Below are 22,604 nucleotides of genomic sequence, written 5' to 3'. Positions count from 1 at the left end.
TTTATCAGGACATATATGTTTTATTATTTACATGATATTACCCAGTTTACAAGGAACAGAAGTCTCAACCAATGGTAAATGTAATTTCTGGAATTTGTATAAGTGCAACATTTCTTTTTAGCTGGCAAGTGATTCCCAATCATAAAAATAGGTATTACCATTGTATTAAAAGCTTAAAAATACTTAGAGATGATCATGTAAATAGATTTAATTTAATATATAAATTTTTTTAAAAAACAACTAAACTATAACAATTCCTCTGTATGTAGCTCAAATCAACAATTCTTCTCCAGGGAGCAATAATAATCGGTTAAGACTTTCCAAGCTTTGGGGGCCATGAAACCATCAGGAGGGTTCTGTCCTTCACGTGCCAGTTTTCTCATGCGGGTTCCAGAAATGAAATCAAATTCACTGTGTCTAAAATTGTAAACAAAAGCTCGGATATTATATCAAGCTGTGACACACATATCACATTGAAGTAAAACTCAACCCAAATCCTTTCCATAAGCAGGGTGGGGGGGGGGATTCCCTATTAGTTATTTTATGTACACTGCTTTCTTTTAAGGATGAGTTCACACACAGTATTTTGATCCGCATTTTGGAGGTCATTATGGTCAGTATTTTTAGCAAAAACTAGAAGTGGGTCCAACACTGAAAATGTGCGCCATTATAGTTTTCTATGTGTTGGTTCCACTCTTGGTTTTGGCTAAAAAAAATACTGACCAAAAGGAGGACCATATACTGACCAAAATACTATGCGTGAGTCTTATACTGTGCCTTATACAGTGCTACAGTCCAGAAAGCTGATTTCAGCTTAGCCTATAGCTCTAGCTAGTAGCAGTGGTTTATCAGTGAAGGACCCCTATCTATTATCTTTTCAAGCTTGTCCCATCAGGATGGCTCCTTTTCTTATGTCCTGCTTGGTACTAGGGACTGTCTGGTTACAGCTCCCATTCTGGTGGGCTCAGCATGACCAAGTCCCCCAAGTCATAATATTAATGTGTTCTGGGGAAACCATTGACTGTAACCCTATGGAAATTGGCTCTCAAAAAAGCAAGTCCTTGGGATCACAGTTTCAGTATTGCCCAATCTGCATCTCATTCTTTGCTTAGTGTTTATATGGCCCTGTGCTTAGTAGGCCAGTCATATGATGGCTTTGGGTGTTGGGTGGAAGATACCTCAGTCTTGCACCGTGAGGCAGAACATCCCAGACACCTAACAACTAGCTAGCACTCCTTTATAAGAAGAAAGACAAAGTAGGTCAGCACTTCCAATAAAACTTTGTTCTTTATTTCTTTACTCCATTAAAAATGAACAAAAAGGCAGATACAAAATAATAAAATACACATCTGACGCGTTTCTGGCTATACGCCCTTAATCATATCTATGATCTATGATTAAGGGCGTATAGCCAGAAACGCGTCAGATGTGTATTTTATTATTTTGTATTTGCCTTTTTGTTTATTTTTAATGGAGTAAAGAAATAAAGAACGAAGTTTTATTGGAAGTGCTGACCTACTTTGTCTTTCTCCATATACTTTGATTTTTTGGTCGTGCACTGGCTGGGTGAGCTGAGTCTACTAATTACCTTGATACTCCTTTAACCCTTTAAGGACAGAGCAAATTTCGATTTTTGCGTTTTCGGTTTTTCCTCCTTGTGCATAAAAGGCCATAGCACTTGCATTTTTCCACCTAGAAACCCACATGAGCCCTTATTTTTTGCGTCACTAATTGTACTTTGCAATTACAGGCTGAATTTTTCCATAAAGTACACTGCGAAACCAGAAAAAAATTCAAAGTGTGGTGAAATTGAAAAAAAAAACGCATTTTGTTTATTTGGGGGAAATGTGTTTTTACGCCATTCGCCCTGGGGTAAAACTGACTTGTTATACATGTTCCTCAAGTCGTTACGATTAAAACGATATGTAACATGTATAACTTATATTGTATCTGATGGCCTGTAAAAAATTTAAACCATTGTCAACAAATATACAACACTTAAAATCGCTCCATTCCCAGGCTTATAGCGCTTTTATCCTTTGGTCTATTGGGCTGTGCGAGGTGTCATTTTTTGCGCCATGATTTGATCTTTCTATCGGTACCTTGATTGCGCATATACGACTTTTTGATCGCTTTTTATTACAATTTTTCTGGATTTGATGCGACCAAAAATGCGCAATTTTGCACTTTGGGATTTTTTTGCGCTGACGCCGTTTACCGTACGAGATCAGGAATGTAATTAATTAATAGTTCGGGCGATTACGCACGCGGCGATAGCAAACATGTTTGTTTATGTATTTATTTATTTACTTTTATTTATAACCTGGGAAAAGGGGGGTGATTCAGACTTTTATTAGGGGAGGGGACTTTTTACTATTAACAATACTTTTTTTTTTACTTTTACACATATACTAGAAGCCCCCCTAGGGGACTTCTAGTATAAGTGCTTTGATCTCTCATTGAGATCTCTGCAGCATAGATATGCTGCAGAGATCCATGAGATAGGCACTCGTTTACTTCCGGCTGCTGCAGCCGGAAGTAAACGAGTGCCGAGCCGGGGACGGCGCCATCTTGGAGCGGTCCCCGGCCGGCTTCATTTGCGGAGATCGCTCCTCCGGGATAACATCCCGGAGGAGCGATCTCCCCACTAGACACCAGGGATGAGGCTGTGTCCGGTAATCGGATGCAGCTGTCAACTTTGACAGCTGCATCCGATTACTGTATTAGCGGGCACGGCGATCGGACCGTGCCCGCTAATACCTACGGTCCCGGGCTACACGCGGCACCCGGGACCGGCGCGGTTCAGAGCGGGGCCGCCGCGCGGCCCCGCTCTGAACTCCCTTACCGGCATCAGGGCGTAAATTTACGCCCGATGTCGTTAAGGGGTTAAAAGACCCACATGACCAAAATTAGCAGGATATGCCTGTGCTCACATGTCTGGACCTTATGTCTTCCCCATTCTGTGAGAGCAGCAATGGTAAGTGTAATACCATTTCCATACTTGTGTCGTTTGGGGGCAGCCTTCCCCGCCGGTGGTGCTGGCTGGGTTTTGGTGGGGCTTTTTGGGTCTGGTCCTGTGACATTGGGGTTGCAGGGCTATTCCATGGCCTCTCTTCCCTGCACGTGCACGCTTTGCGGGGTTGGCTGTCGCTGACCGACACAGTGTGGAGTTAGCGTAGGGACCCGTGTGGACCAGAGGACCTGCGCGGTGGTACACGGGGCAATATGGCTTGATCAATTCATATACAGACACTCTGCTGTTGATTTTTAATATAGGCCTAGCGGCATTAGTATCAGCCATAGATGGGATGTGCAGCCGTTCCATTCTCTCCAGTTCGTAGTGCATGAAGTGAATCACATATTTGTAATATTGCTACTCCTGAACGCATTCTGTTACTTGTCCCTGTGGGGTACAGTGATATCACCGAAGGACCATGTGTGGCATCAGACATCTTACCTTTCCTTGTCATAGAACTCCATAGCTTTGTTCTTTGTGTTGTAGGCTGCCACCCTGAATGGAATGATCTCTACAGAAGTCAGGCCTGGGGCCATGCTTAGCACTTTTCCACCATGTGTTGGTTCATACAGATCAGCTTTGGTTTCAGGATGTGGCATGCCAGCAGGGTCCCTCCCTACAATATAGAAGTTGGATCCAGCAATCATTCGAGACCTGCAGTGCCACTGAACCTGTAAAAAAAATAGACATTGTCTGTTAGTAATGAATAGATATGGGACAGCTGATCAGATATTGATGGCCTAACCATAATATTTTTAAGGACAGTGACATTTAATCAGCAAAGAATTTTAGACCTAAAAAGGATATGGTACTATATGGCGGAAATGCCGTTTAAATAGTGCAATGGTATGAATTGTTTGAATTCTTTTATGACACGGCTGTGCGCTTCACTTTATGAGGACAAGAAGTCCACAGCTAAATCTCCTGGCAAAAGACACTTTCTATGTCAAAGGAACAAAAGATCAAAAGAATATGGAACGCTAAGGCTGTATGTGCACGTCACTAATATATGGTCTGTAAGCTGACTGTATAGCACAAACTAAACTCTTAAACTCTTACAGAACTAGGGGCATCAGAATTCATTATGATGCAGGGAGCTCCGAAACAGCAAAACTTTGCTGCTAAACTGACACGGCTGTGCCAATACAGCAGCACAGAGCTTTAACTGTTTTGGAGCTTCGGACATCATAATAAATTATGATGCCGGTAGTTCTGTAAGTAGGAGTTCAGTCTGTGCTATACAGTCAGCTTACAGACCGTATATCTCTGACGTGCGCATACAGCCTTAAAGTTCTATTTGGACTTTTAGTTCTAAATATTTATCTATACATTTGTTGCTATAAAGTCATAGTATACATGTGCAATCTTAATCCACTTAAAGACAATGAGGGCACTTTCACCATTTTTTAAATGCTTGGTATAAAAGTTCAACTATAGTCAAATGTTTTCATTTTTTTCTCAGTTATTCAATAATACAACCTCAGCCAAATACCTCTCATCTACTGGCAGACAAATGCTTAAAATCGTTGCACAACAAGAACTTTGTTTGCCAGTTCTCCAGAATAAAACCAGCTGTGCTTGTCCGGGATGTACATGCCTTTCAGTTCCTTTAACACCCCTTTAACAATGTGCTGGGACAGCTCTGCAAGGTCTTTCTATAGTTATTTTAAATATAAAAGTGCCCCTGTCCCTTTTGGCTATGTTCACGGAACAGCCGGTCTCTTTACGTAGTGTGAACATAGCCTTTAAATGTAAACATTTGAACATTTCATAGTACTGCTGTCTAATACATGCTCACCTCGGTGGGTCCTGCATATAACATTGGTGAAGGAAAGATAGCAACAATGGTGGATTTGGGGTCCAAGACTCCTTCTTCCAGTACAGCTGCATGTTGCTTCATGCGCCAGTCTAAAGGCACATCATCATCTTTGGTCCACCCTCCGAGTGGGTGTAAGAGAAGTACTGGGCACTTGTATCCTCTGCCCAGCAAGTGGCGCTTAGTATCTTGCATGAGCAGAGCATGTCCATTATGGACAGGATTACGGAGCTGGAAAGCAAAAACGGCATCTGGGAGAAGAGAAATAAAGAGAATTAATTTCATTGTTAAATATTTACAGGCATGAATATGATTTGTCTACAGGCTTCCAGTGCATGCCCTCTGACTATGAAGTCTTATGAGGACATCCTGGCCCACAATGCTTTGAGCAGAGTAATAGATTGCTTTATCAGACAGCAAACAGCACAAGCTTGAGGTTATTCCAATAAGGTTTCCCTAGGACAGGGTGTACAGTACTAACAGTACTAAATATCTCCTTTCACCCTACTACTGAGTTATGCAAACATAGGAACGGCTTATTCAAAGAGCACTGCGGCCTACAAAGATCGTAAATAATCAGGCCTGAACAGTAAATGAGCTATTAAATTGACTGCTCCCAGCCAAATATACAAATGCCCTTGTGATGTCGCTGTAGGGGAATACATGGTCAACAATAAAGGGATTCTAAACTACGAACAAGCAGGGTAAAATAATGTGTGCATAAGCAATGCATCTTCCTCCTGGAGCGGTTTGGTAGTCTTCCGATGTTACAGAAATACTAGTCCCCTCTAACCAACTTTTAGTGGAAACTTAGGCTGCATTCACACGTCCCGTAAAGTTTTAGGGACCATTGAAGTGAATGAAGCCATTCACATGATCTGTGCCGATACCCGCACTGCGAAAAATTAAGACATGTCCTAGTGCCGATAGCGGCACGGATCAAATCGCCCCCCCCCCCCGCAGTGATGACAAGAGCACATGATGTGCGCTCTGTGTCATCTCATCTACCAATCACCTACTCCCCCGTGCCGGCTTCATGTTCACCAGTAGTGGCCTGGACTAAGCTGACTTCTTCACCCGGCAGCGTAGTCTAGGCCACTTACGGTGAGTGTGTGTAGCCGGTCAGCACAGGGGAATACTTTAGTATAAGCACGAAAGTACTCTCCAGCTCGCTTGATTACTTTTAAACCTTTATTGTATAATGTTTAAAAGGCCGACGCGTTTCGGGCTCTCTTGCCCTTATTCATGGCTCTCTGTCAGGAGGTCCCGAGACGACCCATGAATTAAGAAGTCGTCACCCAAAATATAAGGGGGGACTATTCCCTGTCCATGCCCTACAATGATAAAGGAGAAAGGTGAGCAGAGTGGCGTCAGTAGCCCCGCCTCTTGTGGCGGGGCTACTGACGCCACTCTGCTCACCTTTCTCCTTTATCATTGTAGGGCATGGACAGGGAATAGTCCCCCCTTATATTTTGGGTGACGACTTCTTAATTCATGGGTCGTCTCGGGACCTCCTGACAGAGAGCCATGAATAAGGGCAAGAGAGCCCGAAACGCGTCGGCCTTTTAAACATTATACAATAAAGGTTTAAAAGTAATCAAGCGAGCTGGAGAGTACTTTCGTGCTTATACCTTGTTGGATGCCCTTGGGTCCGGGGGTTTTTTCTCGCGTGCTCGTGGAGAGGCATACAGCCATAATAAGAACACCACATTCCATCTAAAGGGACTTTTATGTTGTGAGTGCTGACCACTCTTTGTTTTTTGAATACTTTAGTAGTAGATGCAATGACAGGAGAGCACATCATGCGCTCCTGTCATCTCTGCTGCCAGGGGTGGATCCGTGCCAGACGGCAGGGGGCCCCATCTAGGGGATGCGTGCTGCGATTCTCCTCTGGATCGCTGCATGGATCGTGTGAATAAGGCCTTAGGGCCCTATTCCACCGGACGATTATCGTTAACATAATTGTTAACGATTAACGATCTCAAACGACCGCTATTGCGAAAGACCTGAAAACGTTCACTCATTTCCATGGAACGATAATCGTTACTTATGATCGTAATTGCGATCGTTTCTTCTTCCGTATTTCTTCGCTATTGCGTTCGTATCTATTGCGAACGACCGAACGATGTCTTATTCAATGCGAACGATTTGCGAACGTTTTGCGAACGAGCAACGATAAAAATAGGTCCAGGTCTTATAAAGCGATCAACGATTTCTTGTTCGGTCGTTAATCGTTACTGCATTTCAACCGAACGATTATCGTTTAGATTCGAACGATTTAACGATAATCTGAACGATAATCGTCTGGTGGAATAGGGCCCTTAGAGAAGGCAGTGCACAATGCACCAGAGATTGTTTGTGCAGCCTGGCCAGGTGATTAATCGCGCTTTTTAAAGACACATCAAGCTCATAATAGGACATGTAAAAGGACCCTTACCAGCATTCATTTCTTTAGCCTTTTGTTTCAACTCCAGAGGTGTGAGGCGGTATTGATCTAAACCATCTCCCCATCTGATTCTTTCCAGAACCTCCAGCTCTCCACCAACCAGCCAGTCACCACTTTCCAGGACCATCTGAACGATAAGATGTTTACTTTTGTAAAAACTACCTTTATATCATCTTGATTCCCTAATTACATGAGTAAATCATTTAACATCTCGAAACCTTCATGTTTTTCAGGTCTCCCTAGGGCTGTATCCAACTTCTCCAGCCACCAGGAGTCAAATGCTGAGCATTAGGGGTCAGACAAACCCGAACGTTTGGTAAGTCCACTCATCACTACTCATGGCATAAAAGGTACTATAACATTACTGTAAAAAAAACAAACACGCCTGCTATTTTAAAAGTTTGTCTAAGGTTCAAAAAAAACCTGGCTGGGGGAAATAAAAGCCAGTCACAAAGGACCTACTTATCTCAATCTATTGAAATTGCCACACCAAGAAGAAAAATTGTTGAATTATGGAAATTACAGTATTGATAAATATGTTAATGGGGTACAATAAGAAAGAAAATGATATGTTTTAGTATCATTCAGTATCAGTATCATTCTTTGGCCGCCATCTTCCTTTTAGCACATGTGCCCCCGTTGGTGTCTCCTTTCACCCACCAATGTATACTGCTTGAGAAAGGTAATTTTCTGTCCGAAACTTTCCACTATCTATAGTATACAATTTTCACCTTGAAATATGTAAATAATCTGGAGAATCTCTTTGTACATATATGAAGTTGCTAAATGTAAAAATAAGCTTAAAAGCATAAGAAGAAACTTGTGAAGTGCAATTGATATATCTACAAATTTGTCTGCCTGTTCAAATTGCACCCATAAAAACAGAGTGCACAGACATAGATTTACTAAGTATCACGCTCTCGAGCCCCTACTACACTGGGCGATGCAGAGGAGCTAACGAGCGCTGTCAGCGAATACGGCCGATAATCATTTCGTGTAATAGGGCCTTCAGTGTCATTATTAGTTTTCGTCTGAGGAATATTCTGACACGCTGAATAAACTTGCATACACAAATAGTCAAGGTGTGCTGCTGGCAGCTCCCTTTGCAATTACCGACCACTCATGTGCCAGTTTAGGCCATGCAGACTACTCACAGTGGAACGAGAAACGTGGTCAAATGTTGCCATGTTAAAAAACAGCTCCTGGGACAGCAGAAATGGCCAAACCACTGGTTCCACAACCAAGTCAATGTAATATTGAGCTGTTAGTGGAATGAAATCTAGATGGCTACTATACCATATGCCACCACACACCATAATCCCAGGAGTAGGACCGGTGTGATGTTCTCTCCTGAAGACCTTTTCATGACATTGCCCATGTTGGCTCCAGAGCAGTCTCTATGTATGACTCTGATAGTTCTGATACAAAAGCAGGACGTATCACTGAAGAGGATAGACCTTTCCAGCCTCCATTGCTGTCATGGTGCATTGTTCTGCACCCTAAACCCACGGCTTGTAGTTCTCTGTTTTACATTTTTAACATCACACTAGTTTATGGTGTGAACCCCTCAAATATTTATTCTAGGTAGACTAACTGTTAAAGCGTAACTGTCATATTTTTTTTATTGCAGAAATCAGTAGTATAAGCGATTTTAAGAAACTCTGTAATAGGTTTCATCAGCCAAAAAAGCCTCCTTCTGTACTCAAGAAGCAATCTCCCAGCCTTCCCCCCTGACTTCTTATCTGTGCATTATCAGGCAAACACGTCTTCATTACAGAGAAGCCAGTGAAGACGGGCTCTGCTCTCTCCATTGTAAGCCTATGAAGGGGGGAGGGGCCGAGGGAGATGAGGGAGCAGGAAGAGGTGACATGAAGGTCAGCTATTTGTAGACTGTCTGGGCAGCTAAAACGCTAAATTCAGGTGTCAGAAAGGTCAGTGCTTATCTATGAACTTACTGAGAGAAGATTGCAGGGTGTTGTGCTGTGCAGGACTGCTCCGTGCTCACTCACTCCTCTCAGCCCCTCCCCTCTCCATAGCCACAGAAATCCTGCTTCATCTGAAGTGAGGGGGGAGGCTGGGAGATTGCTTTTTCAGTACAGAAGGAAACTCTTTTAGTACATAAAACCTATTACAGAGTTTCTTAAAATCGCTTGTACTGTTGATATTTAATGTTTTCAGAAAAATTACCCTGAAATGACAGTTACGCTTTAAACAGTACATTGATTTGGTCCTGGAACCAGTAGTGCGGTCATTTCTTCAACATATTCCAGGAGACATTTTCCAACATGATAAATCCAGGCCACACCATGTAATTTTGAGTAGACTAAGTGGCCTAAACTTGTTATCATCGGCTGCAGCATGTCTGGACTTGTTTCCCATTCAACACATTTGGGAAGCCATGACTTTGCAATTGCAAAGAGAGCTTACAGCAGCAGATCTTGATGATTTGCATTGCCAAAGTGCATTCAATGTAGCGGAACATTCCTCAGATGACCATTAATAACCTCACTGATAGCATGCCAAGGTGTGTAAGTGCAGGTATTTCTACATGTGGCACTCACCCTGGATATTGAATAAATTGACATGTCTTAAATATTTTCGAATTATATATATATAAATATAACTATATATATATAAATTTTCCCCTAATTATTTGCATGTTATTAACATGTCTATGAATCAAGTCATTTACATAATTCCACAACGTTTCCTTGTTAATGTTGCAATTTTATGGTTGAGAAGTGTATATCTTCTGTGTCAAACTTTTTTGTGACCTACAGGAACTTACCCAACAATTTTCTGAAAATAAATAAATAAATAACTTATATCCCCATGCCCTTTAAAAAGGAGGCAAAGAGGCACACTTTTGAGTGTTATCCATTTTACAGTCCACCTCAGTATCAGAAATCCAACAATTAACATGTAGGACTCTAGCCGATTAATGATTTAAAGGGGTTGTTCACCAATTTTTTTTTTCTTTCAAATCAACTGGTGCCATAAAAAGCCAGAGATTTGTAATTCACTTCTATTAAAAAATCTTAAGTCTTCCAGTACTTATCAGCTGCTGTGTGTCCTGCAGGAAGTGGTGTTTTCTTTCCTGTCTGACACAGTGCTCTCTGCTGCCACCTCTGTCCATGTCAGGAAATGTCCAAAGCAGCAGCAAATCCCCATAGAAAACCTCTCCTGCTCTCCAGACTGGAAATAATACAACTTCCTGCTGGGCATACAGCAGCTGATAAGTACTGGAAGGCTTGAGATTTTTTAATAGAAGTAAATTACAAATCTCTGTCACTTTATGGCAGCAGTTGATTTGAAAGAAAAATTTTTTTGGTGTACAACCCCTTTAACTGTAACCTTCATTGTCTGTTTACACTGACATCACTTACAGGGGAAAGTGTCATTTTGTAAAGCCATAAACATACACATAAAATGTGTGTTAAGTATTCGCCCAAATCCAGCGTCAGAGGTGACTAGCAGCATCTTATTCTGCTCTCTCCAGTACTATGAAGGACCATGCATGTTAAATCTCCTGATGCCTGATTTTTTAGGCTAGGTTCACACATGTGTTGGAGCTCCATATAGCTCTGTTAGAAGTGCCGTGTCACCACTATAGCAGCAGAGCTTACCTTGACATGAGGGTGATGGGCACAGGTGGTGCCCCAAACACGAGCGCATCTCTCTTCTTTTCGGTGCTCAAAAAACTCAGGGTTACGCAAAATGGCCACTCTTTTACCCTCATACACCAGGGCAAATGCTGTGGCGTCACTCAGTCTTTCCTTATCCTCTGAAGATACTGGCAGCACAATGGGAATGCTCAGATTGATAACACCTCCTATAAACACAATCTAATGATTAATACAAAGATAGTTGATACAAATACAGTATGTATACATCGTAAGTAATAAGCTCCCCCTAGTGGTGGAAGCATACAGACGGAATTTTATTAATTGACTACAATTCTTAAAAATACCATGCTCAACCACAGTGAGATGGATTAGAAGAAGCCAGGTCAGGATCTGCTAAGGCCCAGCACATAACATTGACATTGACATAGTTCAGTAGGATTAGGGGAACCTGTTTCTAAATCATGCTGCCCATGAATAGGGCAACCCGTTCTTGCTGGCAGACACACTTTAATTATGGACAACCTTAAGTAAGTCTGTAACAGCTTTATTACAACTTCACCTGCCCGAAAGCTGAGGATAAAACAATGTTTCATACATAATAACAAAGAGATAAAAGCTCATTACTGCTAATTAGTAGTTGTTACCATTGAGATTCATAAGCAGTATAGCAACCATGATCAATAGCTAGAATTTACAGTGTGAGCTGAGGCCATTGTTCACTTTCCCATTTTCTTCTTACTGGCTTTGCTGCCTTTCATCCACACACTGTAAATGTTCCATGTAAAATGTTATCAGAAAATTTTTGTTTTATTTGTAGAACGGATCACAGAAAGGTGGCACATATCCATTGTAGGGTGGAGCAATTCATTACAGTATTAAAGGGTACTCCACCCTTAATTAACATTGGCCAAAAGTCAACTATTACAACATTTCTGAATTAACTTATACTCTATGCAGCGGTAAAAAAACAGAAATAAATACTGTTGACTGCAAGAGCCAATGTAATTCAATTTAGACATTGACACCATTTGTAGAATAACATTCGATTCTTTGATATTTCATCTTAATGGAATTAGTTTATAGATGGTACTTTGATTCCAATGACAATAAAAATCTGTGTTTTTTGAATGTAAAGAAATATTTTACTATTTATATAAAATACTGAAATAATCCCCTGCCGTCATTTTAGACCATCCATAAACTGACCCATAAGATATTCGTAACCTGGAATTATGATGCTACATATTGAAAACTAAGCTTGATTCAATTTATTATAGAGCAGTATTAAAATGTTGTTGTGTCCATTGCATTAGCATTATGTGGGTTGCACTTACAGAACCTTTTCTTATATGGGGAACGTAACGTGATGAATTTTATAGGGTTTTAATATTGATTTTTCTGTAAGTGCAAATTACTGCAATTCATGGGCTCACGTTTAACTTACCATCAAAATTAAATGACTGCTATAGAAATTGTATATAGATCTCTGGAATTTAAGAGACGGAATGATTTGGAGCTAATACCTTTCACATCATATAAACTCACCCAGAGACTTTGAGATTGTTACATCTGAGTTATGCTTCTTATCTAAAGAGAAGTGCAGTTTGATAAATCAAAACTCAGCTGCTAACACCATTTATTCATGTTATTCCTAGAGACAGACAGATGTCCGACTGGATTTTCGACCATTATGGCTGATAATCGCTTTGTGCAATAAAAGGCAATGATCAGCCAACACCACAAACAATTTCGGCTGATCATTGTCTTTCATGTTGAAAAACCAATGATGTGGAGAGCAATGATCTGCTGCCGTTGCTCCTTGGTATAGGAGCAGCAGCAGCAGATTGCCACTATCTCCTATGAAGCTCCCCGCGGCCCCTTCGCACTTACCTGCTCGCTGTCAGCACATGTAATAGCGCCGGCAGCAAGCAGGGAACAAGGAGCAATTAAGTGCTGACCTGACAGGTCAGAGCTCACTTGCTCCTGGAGATCGCCCCTTGTAATAGGGGCTTTATCCTGCTGTAAGGATAACAGGTGTGATGAGATGACTGTGACAGAATAGCCTGCGTTGGGTTTCTGACACATTGACCTGCCACCTTTAAAACTGTTTGCCAAGATATTGGGCTCATGGCTCCCTGCTCCAGCATGCTATTCAACTGCCAATAAACTATTCATAATCTAATCTGTAGATTAACCTTCAAAGGGTTTGCCTTGAAAAAAATGCTTTAAAGAGCTTGTCCAGGAATAAAATCTCTGATCTCTGTGCCCCCACCTATCTCCATATCGGGTCCTGACGGCTCTTATAGGAATAAAGCCACAGGTTTGACATGTGACCCGCAGCTCTATTCATTCCTATGGAGCGACCGAAAGAGCTGAGTATGCCAGCTGGGCCTGATATGGGGATCGGCAGGGGATACAGAAGTCGAACCCCCTGTGCCCTCCTACTTTTTTTACCGTATCCTGTGAATTTTTCCTGGACCTTTTTAAGGCTTTGTTTACAATCCATATAAATTACAGGACAAACGAACGCTGCTTCAAATAGAGTGTCTGATGAAGATAATAACCTAGTGTAATTCACTCATTTCCAATAAGAATAACAGGACGGCGCAACACAGTCTTAGGGAAAAAGTAGTATTTAGTAATACACAGTAGTAGTATCAGGATTGCTGATAATTCTTCTGTAGATAAACATTCCAGGCAAATCTAATACATTATGTAATGTCTAGTGAGGGGCCACGGGAAGGGGCACAGAGATTCAAGCATTCACCATCCCTTCAGGCTCTGCACTATACATAATAAAGTATATTCAAGTATGTCCTCAACTAAAATCCTCCAGAAATAACTTTGGTAAAATCATTTTTCCACTATAAAACCCAACAACTGTTACATCTAGGAGACACAAATGTAAACCATAAATAATCCATACCATCTAAAAGGGTGTCAAAATGAAGGACCTGCAGATATTCCCTCTCACGCATGAAGCCCTTTAGCGGTGTGGCCCAGCCTTCACTCAGGACCTGCACCCACTGGAGATCCAGCTGTAATCACAATGGGAAAGACCTCTGGGTTAGTTCATACATGTAAGAATAAAGTCATTTCATGTGACTATAAGGCAAAGTTCACACTAGGATTTTTTGGCCATCATTGCCACATAATCCTATAGTGTGAACCTAAGGGTGCGTGCACAGTTAGTGAAAACCACTTGCATAAACTCACTGGAAAAACTGCCTCCAAAACAGTTTGCTTTTACACATGATTTTAAAATACAGGAATTTTTGAACATTTTTTCCAGGAGTTTTTAGTGCAGATTTTTATGCTGCTTTCAGCGGCTGAGCAGCCAGTCCATAAGCCGGGATAGGCCTTTCCTCTCCTGAGTTGGGATATCATCACAACTTGGGAGAAAATGCCTTCCGGCGAGGGTCCCGCAGTAGGTTCCGCCACTCACCGTGGGCACAGGGAGAGGTAATTTAGTACTTGTAATGATTCCCCCCCCTGTCAGATTTTATAATCCACTGGACTTCTCCTTTAAAGTACATGGGAGCTGAAATTTTTTATCCCAAATTCACAGTTACTGATGCAGCCAACATTTCTGCTTGCTTTGGATTGTATATGTATAAATGATGTAGGGATGGCTATATAGAGCTATATAGAGAGACGGAGCTGTAGAGGATTACAAATAACAGCACCACTCCTGTCCACAGGCTATGTCTGGTATTACAGCCTATCCCTATTCCAGGGGCTGCATTGCAATATCAGACACAGCAGGCAGACATTTTTTCCTCTAAGGGCCCTTTGTTGCTTTAACCTCTTCTTCTTCATCAATGAATTGAAGGATGGAGTTTACCTTAGTTATCTCAACTGCAAGCAAGTTCTCAGCCTCCTCCTGAGCCTGTTTCAACTTGTTTTCAGGAACGAACAATTCATGGACTTCCTTTGTAGCTCCTGATGGAACAATTTCCTGAAGAAAATAAATACATTATTTGACCCCATACCCAGAATTCTTAGACACAGTCATGGGCGGGTAGCATAGCATGTATAACTAGCAGATTATTATCATATCTGTACATGTTCTTGTTTTGTCTTCTGTAATATGATAACTGCAGAAAAAAAAGAGTTTCACATGTAATGGGATATCAGATTTGGACAATGCTTGTTAGAAGTGTAACCATGTGTTGTCCTACTGCTGGAACCCCCTATGATCGGTGCAGGAACCTCCCAGCAAGTTCTCAGTTCTTCCGAAGCACCACTACAGGTTAAGAGGGGAAAAAACAAAACTGATCCTCTCCACCCCTAGATGTTGGTTCATTTCACCCTACCCTTACATCTCAAGAAAAAAGTTCACTCATTCCCTCTTTTGCTGGAAGATTCGCCTTTCCCCTTTGAGCAATGCAGTAGAGCCTTCGGAGCAAGGATGGGGAACCCTTGGCCCTCGTGCTGTTGAAAACCTACAATTACCATCATGCCAAAGCTTTGGCTATCCAGGCATAATGGAAATTGTAGTTTTGCGGCCACACAACTCATACGAAGCAGTAATGGACCTCTGCTGTCCACCCTCCTTTCTCCCATAATACCTACTGAGGCTTTCTCTATGTGTAGGGTTTTCTTCTATTATAGAAGTCTGCAAAATTGTAGCTTCACTTACCCGCTCCTGCAGTAGCTCCACAATCTGCTGGATGCATTCATTTACACTGGAGAGATTAGTCTTTAGGACTAGTTCTGGGTTATCCGGCTTCTCATATTCAGAATCAATTCCTGTAAATCCTGCCAATAAATGAAGACACCAAACATGTCAGTAATCGGTAAGACCTAGCTGCCTACATACTGTAGTGTTCAGCAGATGTGTATACTTCCATGTATATGATGTCATATAAAGCTGGTATACAGAATTCCCTGAGCATACCTTTAATTTCTCCAGCCCTGGCCTTCTTGTACAAGCCCTTCACATCTCTGCTCTCACAGATATCTAATGGAGCATCCACAAAGATTTCAAAAAATGGCAGTCCAGCACTGTCATGGACTTTACGAGCGTCTTTACGATCCTATTGAAACAACATAGGATCATCAATAAGTGTTTTATGCTTAGAAATCGAACGGCAGGTGTATTTTAAGGTGCAAACAACTTGCATTCAATTACCTATTGTAGGTGGCCAATATGGAGGCTTAAACAGGATCTATTAGACCTGCTGACTAGGGATGGTCCGAACCCTCCGAGGTTCGGGTTCGCATGAACCCGAACGCTAGGCATCTATGGCCTATGGCTATGGCTGTATCCCAGTTTTCCAGGCGGTCCTCCCGCTGGATCCGCCCGCTGCACGGAGCAGGCAGACAGCGGGAATCATTACCGAGAGTTCGGGTTCGTGCGAACCCGAACCAAACTCGGTTCGGACCATCCATACTCCTGACATGTCTGTGTGAGTAAATACTTGATTCCTTCATAAAATAACAACAATGGAGCGTAATTTCTTGTTGTGACGTCCCTCTGTTGTTCCTCTTGGAAATATTTAATGACTTATGACTTGTCCTAGAGCAGTGTTTCTTAACTCCAGTCCTCAAGTACCCTAAGCAGGTCATGATTTGAGTATGTACAAAGAACCTGGGTGATATCTGAAGTTCTAGCTATAATTATATCACCTGCAAAATACTAAGGAAATCCTCAAAGTATAACCTGTTGGGTGTACTTAAGGACTGGAGTCGAAAAACACTGATGTAGCAGACACAGGTCTCATTGTATTTCTATAGAGACCATCTACTACAGCAAGACGCAGATCTCACAAAGCAAACAATACATTCAGCCACATGCTCTTGGTAGCTCTAAGGCTCCGTTCACACAGAGTCAGGCTGCGGACTTTCGCCAGTGTTACTCAGTGTGAACGGAGCCTAATGATTTGTGGGAGTCTGAACACCAAGACCCTGACTGATCAAAACTTTTGGCATGTTTCTAGGACATGTCAATTTTTTTTTTTAAAGTAACAAGGACACTTTAAATAGGTATATACGAACAACTGTGCAATACCACTCTCCTTGTTAATGAGATATGTCCCTAATCCCTCCTACTCTCGCCCTACTTCAATGCTATTTAAAGGGCCGAGTACTGACTTGCAGGCATGCTCCTTTCAATAGATGGCACCAAAGTGTAAGCTCTCTTCCTTCTAGAGAAGGGCTTCTTTGTACTTTTTTTTTCCATGGAAGCCTAGCACATGCCTTTTTGCACTTTCCTCAATGAGAAACCTTTTCCATTCAGCCCTACTCATTCTGACATTATCCTATCAGTAGTAATGCTGTATGAAACATACGACCCAAATAGGGCCAATGGAAGGATAAGGGTCACAATGCTTAGCAGAACACCAAAACCCTTTCATTCTAGTCATCAGTCCAATTCTCAGGTATTTGGCCAATCAGGAGAATGGACCTGGAAAAGCACAGTAGCACATTTTCACTCCTTAGCTTGCAGTTCCATTATAAGTCTTTGGGGCTGCTGAACAGAAATGATTGACAGTGGGAAAGTCAAGCACGCCACCGCATGCGCTTTCTCACACGTTCTCCTGAATGGTGGGGATCTCAGCCCCTTTGACATGTCCAAAATGTATTTATAACGACCAATATGCTTTAAGTATAATTTGTTAAAAGACAAAATTAAGCTGCACACATTTCCTGGAAATTGTAATGTCTAGATATAGATTTTTTTTGCATTTGCCATTGTATGGGGAGCTACCTTGGCATAAGGAGAAATGAAACTGGTGATGCACACCAGACCAGCATCGGCAAAGAGTTTTGCCACTTCCGCAATGCGTCGAATATTCTCTTCCCGATCCTCGGAGGTGAAGCCCAGGTTTTTGTTCAGTCCATGACGAATGTTGTCACCATCAAGAGAGTAGCATGGAATGGCATGAGACACCAGGTATTCTTCCAAGGCAAACCCTAGAGTTGTCTTTCCAGCTCCCGATAAACCTAAGATTGAACAAATTATATGGATTATACAGATTACATTGTCACATGACAAAGAACTTTGGCTATTCAAAAAAAAAAAATAAATAAATAAATACTTTTAGGGTCTAAATCAAAGTGATGAGTTGTAAAATCAATTGTGTTAGGCTAGGTTCACACTGCGTTTTTGCAACACTTTTTTTATCCGTTTTTTGCAAAAAAACGGATGACAAAAAGGAATGCATTTGTGTGCATCCATTTTTCCTTTGACTTCCATTATAAAAAAATAAAAACGGATCAAAACGGATCCGTTTTTTTGACGGGCACAAAACGTAGCTGACACTACTTCTGTGCCCATAAAAAAAAATGGATCTGCTTTGATCATTTTTTTTTTACAATGGAAGTCAATGGAAAAACGGATCAAAACGAATGCACACAAATGCATCCGTTTTTTTCATCAGTTTTTAGGATTCGCATTGCAAAAATGCAGTGTGAACCTAGCCTTACATGGATAGAAGAATATTTGTATTTTCATCATACATAGCACATACATAGAGTGTCCTAAAACAAGCACACAATTTATGTATGACACATACAATACCATACAATATTCATAAATATGACACATACAATATTCATAAATATGCATTTATGAATCAGGACCCACAGGTGTCTGTTTCCAGGTGTCCTATGAATTACATAAGAAGCAGACAATGTTCTCCTACCTGTTAACCAAACAGTGCAGCCGCGGAATCCTCCTCTGGTGCCAACAACTTGTCCTCTCTTGTTCCTGGTCACATGGTGGGACTGGTAAACAACGTTCGTAGACTTCTGAAATTGAGGCTATGTAAAAATAAATACTATGGTTTAGATATATGTACCGTGTACATATGCTGTATGACTAATGCTGTCATTTCAGTGCAGTGACTAATTTACTGTTTGACATAGATGTTTAACATAGATTTGGTAATAGAAGTACTACAGCATGTATAATACAATAGAGCAGTACCCTATAATGAAGAGGACGTGCAAGACTGTAACAGCAGATAGCTAAGTCACGGTTTATTAGAGTTCACTGGTCTGATGGCACTTTGCACTAGATGTAAATGAAGCAGTATAGTAATGATGTTACTTTATCACTACTACATCAAGGTTTATGGTATGAAAGGCCTTACAAGAATATTGCTTAATCTGAAAGGGTAAACCAGTTTACATCTGAATTTAGCCTGAAAATTTTATCATGTAACATTGTATAGGAAAACCTTTCCAAGAATCCATCACATTGAGGTGTCCTCTAAATCTTCTTTTATTGCCTTTTGGCTTTTCTTTGAGAGCACCAACCCTTTAGACGTCAATAGCTCACTGAAATTTTGGGTGGTTCTGCTAAATAAATACTAATGTATATCAGAACAGACACTTGGCCTCCTATGATAACTCCATTGGGGGGCCGCATATGAGAACAACAGGCCATTCTTTGGAAGGAAACCTTATTAAGAACATCCACATCACCCAAATGACCATTCATAACACACAAGATATAACTACATACTACAAGGTTAGATGTAGAAAGAAGCAAGACTGTCTTAGGATCTCTAGCTACATATTCATACTGATCTACATTTTTTCTAATAGGGATTTTGTACATTTAAAGGGGTTGTCCAGGCTTTTCAAATTGATGGTCTGTCTTTGTATTATGCCACTACTATGGCCAATGGAAAGCACAGAATACCTTCTTTAAGTGTGTGGATCATTTCAGTAACTCATGATTGATTTGGAAAGGCTAAAATTAAAACATACTGTAATGCTAGGACTAAACTGTGGCTATTTGAAGTATATCGGCTGCCATTTTGTGTGTCATTTATAGCCGTACACACGAGACTTCTGGGTCATTCAAAAAGTCTGAAGAAAGCTTTTACTAATTCAATGGAGATAGCTTGCAGAGCCAACAGAATGTTTAAACAGCTCTTTCTGATTCAACAGAATATAGTATAGGGCCTAGTGTCTCTAAACCAAAAACCATCAGATGAACCTCATAAAATTACTTCAGGATTTCTTTGTACATTGCCCCATTGTTTGAGTATTGCCCTCTTAAAGATTAGAACTGGCCATTTCTATTCTTTAACATGAGGTAATACAAACAAACACAACAAATCTGTGTATATAATCCCACAGAGTCACAGCGATCTGGTAGAGAGGTTTGGATTTATGGTAAGGGAGCTTCCATAGTGTAGGCCCAGGTCTCTGTCAGATGGCTGGTAGCCTCTCCGCAGGTGAAGTTTTATGACAGATGAATTATTATGTCTGCCATACCATTTGTATATAATACTTTTATATATTTCCCATAATCTTTTTAATAATTTGTTTAATAAAATGGTGTTGTATCTTAATTGGTCACCTTCTTTAAAGACGTATCTGAACATTTTGGTTAAGTTAGCAAAACACATATATTTTACCCAATAATACAGGGATAATATCATAAGTTCACAGCTGTGCCAGACTTATTGAAAGGCATGCACCTCCTGATAAATGTGGCTCAACACACACCAGCATGTCTTCTTTTAGGGTATGTTCACACAAAATAAATTTTCAATTAATCATGGCCTTTGTTGCAAATTGCAACACCGGTCGTGATTAAGTCAATGGAATCCTGGCCAGAGTGTATACACATATTATACACTCCGCCTGGGATTTCAAGCAGCCCCAGTGAAAACTGACATGTCAATTTTGTGCGGCCGCTATTCATTGAATAGCAGCCACACAAGACTGACAGTTCACACAATGTAGAGTGCGGCTCCGGCTCCACTCTCCATTGTGTGCTTCCCAATTCTAAAAGACTTGAAGTTTATCCGGTACTGCAGTGCCGGCCAGGATGAACTTCACTTACACCGGCCGTTCTGTGACACGGCCGTGTCAGAGAACGGACGATGTCTTATGTAGTGTGAACCAGGCCTTAAGGTGGTTTTCAGGGATTGGTGATGAACTACAATGAACTACAGGCTGGAACCTCCTAGATGAGATTAACATCCTCTCCACTGCCATTCTTGAGTTCCCCACCACTTCTGCTGAGATGAATTCACATACATTGTGCACATGATGCTGCAGTCAACAGTCCCTTCTTACATGTATGGAACATGATGAGGACAGTGATTGGTGGCAGTCTCTCATGAATAATGTATGTGACCCCATCACAGCAGAACTGGTAAAAGACAGCAAAAGAATTTTAAGGCCAGTCCTGTCCTATAACAATGCTTTTAAAAACCCTGTTAAACCCCTTCAAATGCTAAGTCAGGAGGGATGACTGGCCTTTTAAGATTTTTTTGGTTACCTTAGTAGCCAGGTATTATATTTGAGCAGGTTTGCTTTTGGAATGCAAAATAATTTACCCATGAGCAGCCTGTAGAGTTTGCTTATGGGCTGGAGAACTTATATAGCACATGGCCATTCACCATCATAAGACAGTAGTAATAAAAGTCTCATCTACCAGTGCCATTGACTATACAACAATAAAAAATACAATCAGACTTCTAGACATTTACAGTATTTAAAGTAAATCAATAACCTCTAGTGTACTGACAAATACATTACATATGGTATACAAGAGAATTCTTTACCTGCTTGGACACTGAACCATAAAAATAGACTAAAGTTTATTGAACACCAGCTTAATAATTAAGGCTATGTTCACACGGCGTATCAGACCGGCCGGAATTCACTGAATTCCAGCCGCAGAAAACTGACCTTTCAGTTTTTTCCGGCGCCGCATGGGATCCCGGCCGGAGCGTGTACACATCGTACGCTCCGGCCGGGATCCCATTCAACATAAGGCTATGTCACACAACGCAAAACTACGGCCGTAGTTCCGCGGCGAGAACTACGGCCGTAGTTTTACGTAGTGTGAACATAGCCTAAGACTGTGTGAATATTATAGAAGAAACCTTCATCAAGATGGTGGGTGGGTGACAGTAGACTATTATTATAGATAACACCCCAGTATTTAAATGCAGCACAAGGTTCTTTATTTCCAACATTGAAGGTTGGGGACATTATTTTTCTAACACTAATGTCACCTGACAGAACCAAAGATGAAATAAGAAAATGCAGAATATATGGTGTACAGAGAATAAGCTGGTTGAGTATGTGTGGGAGTGAAGACAATGAAAATGTGGATCCATTGTTGGAGAATCTACACATTCAACAAGTGCATCATTCTCTCACATCTTTATAACAGACAGAACTTGTCTTTTTTTAAATCCAAGAACACTAGTACAATAAAGCTGAGCTTTAGTGATTTTATAGTTCCTGCGGCCTTCCTAACGATTCCTTATTGGTATATTGGAAGTATTACGTCAGCTGCTATTTTCTGTTCTATAGAAAAAATAGTTTTTCATAAGCAACAGTAACTAACGCACACTACGGAATCGGCGCAGAGATTCCGTGCAGACACCCCCTGCGTGAATATCGCCTTCAATCTCCTTGAATGCGAGGCCTCGTGGGCCTCTGCGCCTCGCCGCTCTTAGAATTGAGAAGACATGAGAAAGCCCCCCAATTCAAACAAATTGAAGGCAGGATTTGACAATGGGTCCACGCTGGGGGTTTCCACGCAGAATCTTGGCGCCGATTCCGTAGGGTGAACATGGCCTAAGGCTGCATGAAGAAGGTTAAACATGTTGGTTACTGAATGCTGGTGGCAGTTGTTACAGGTTTTAATGGATATCGAAATAAAGAAGTTACTTTTTATCCAGAGAATTCTCTCAGGATCAAAAGTTATTTTCAAGA

General features: G+C 41.2%; 1 protein-coding gene across 2 annotated transcripts in view; it reads right to left on the bottom strand.

Annotated features, from left to right (window-relative positions):
• PAPSS2 (3'-phosphoadenosine 5'-phosphosulfate synthase 2) overlaps positions 1-22,604 on the bottom strand; it is a 46,917-nt gene continuing 24,313 nt past the window's right edge. Inside the window, exons 2-13 of one of the 2 annotated variants that reach the window (XM_069980335.1) lie at positions 18,554-18,671; positions 17,617-17,852; positions 15,805-15,943; positions 15,547-15,665; positions 14,749-14,862; positions 13,831-13,942; positions 12,450-12,491; positions 10,905-11,110; positions 7,270-7,405; positions 4,815-5,083; positions 3,458-3,687; positions 1-417 (exon numbers count right to left, since the gene is read on the bottom strand). In XM_069980335.1, coding sequence (XP_069836436.1) covers positions 276-417; positions 3,458-3,687; positions 4,815-5,083; positions 7,270-7,405; positions 10,905-11,110; positions 12,450-12,491; positions 13,831-13,942; positions 14,749-14,862; positions 15,547-15,665; positions 15,805-15,943; positions 17,617-17,852; positions 18,554-18,671 — 1,863 coding nt within the window. In that variant the 3' untranslated portion in view covers positions 1-275. The remainder of the gene's footprint in view (positions 418-3,457; positions 3,688-4,814; positions 5,084-7,269; positions 7,406-10,904; positions 11,111-12,449; positions 12,492-13,830; positions 13,943-14,748; positions 14,863-15,546; positions 15,666-15,804; positions 15,944-17,616; positions 17,853-18,553; positions 18,672-22,604) is intronic. The other variant, XM_069980336.1, reaches the window with a different exon arrangement.

Source organism: Dendropsophus ebraccatus, chromosome 8 (genome assembly GCF_027789765.1).
Source record: "Dendropsophus ebraccatus isolate aDenEbr1 chromosome 8, aDenEbr1.pat, whole genome shotgun sequence".
NCBI lineage: Eukaryota > Metazoa > Chordata > Amphibia > Anura > Hylidae > Dendropsophus > Dendropsophus ebraccatus.
This window is presented reverse-complemented; position numbering and strand designations above follow the sequence as displayed.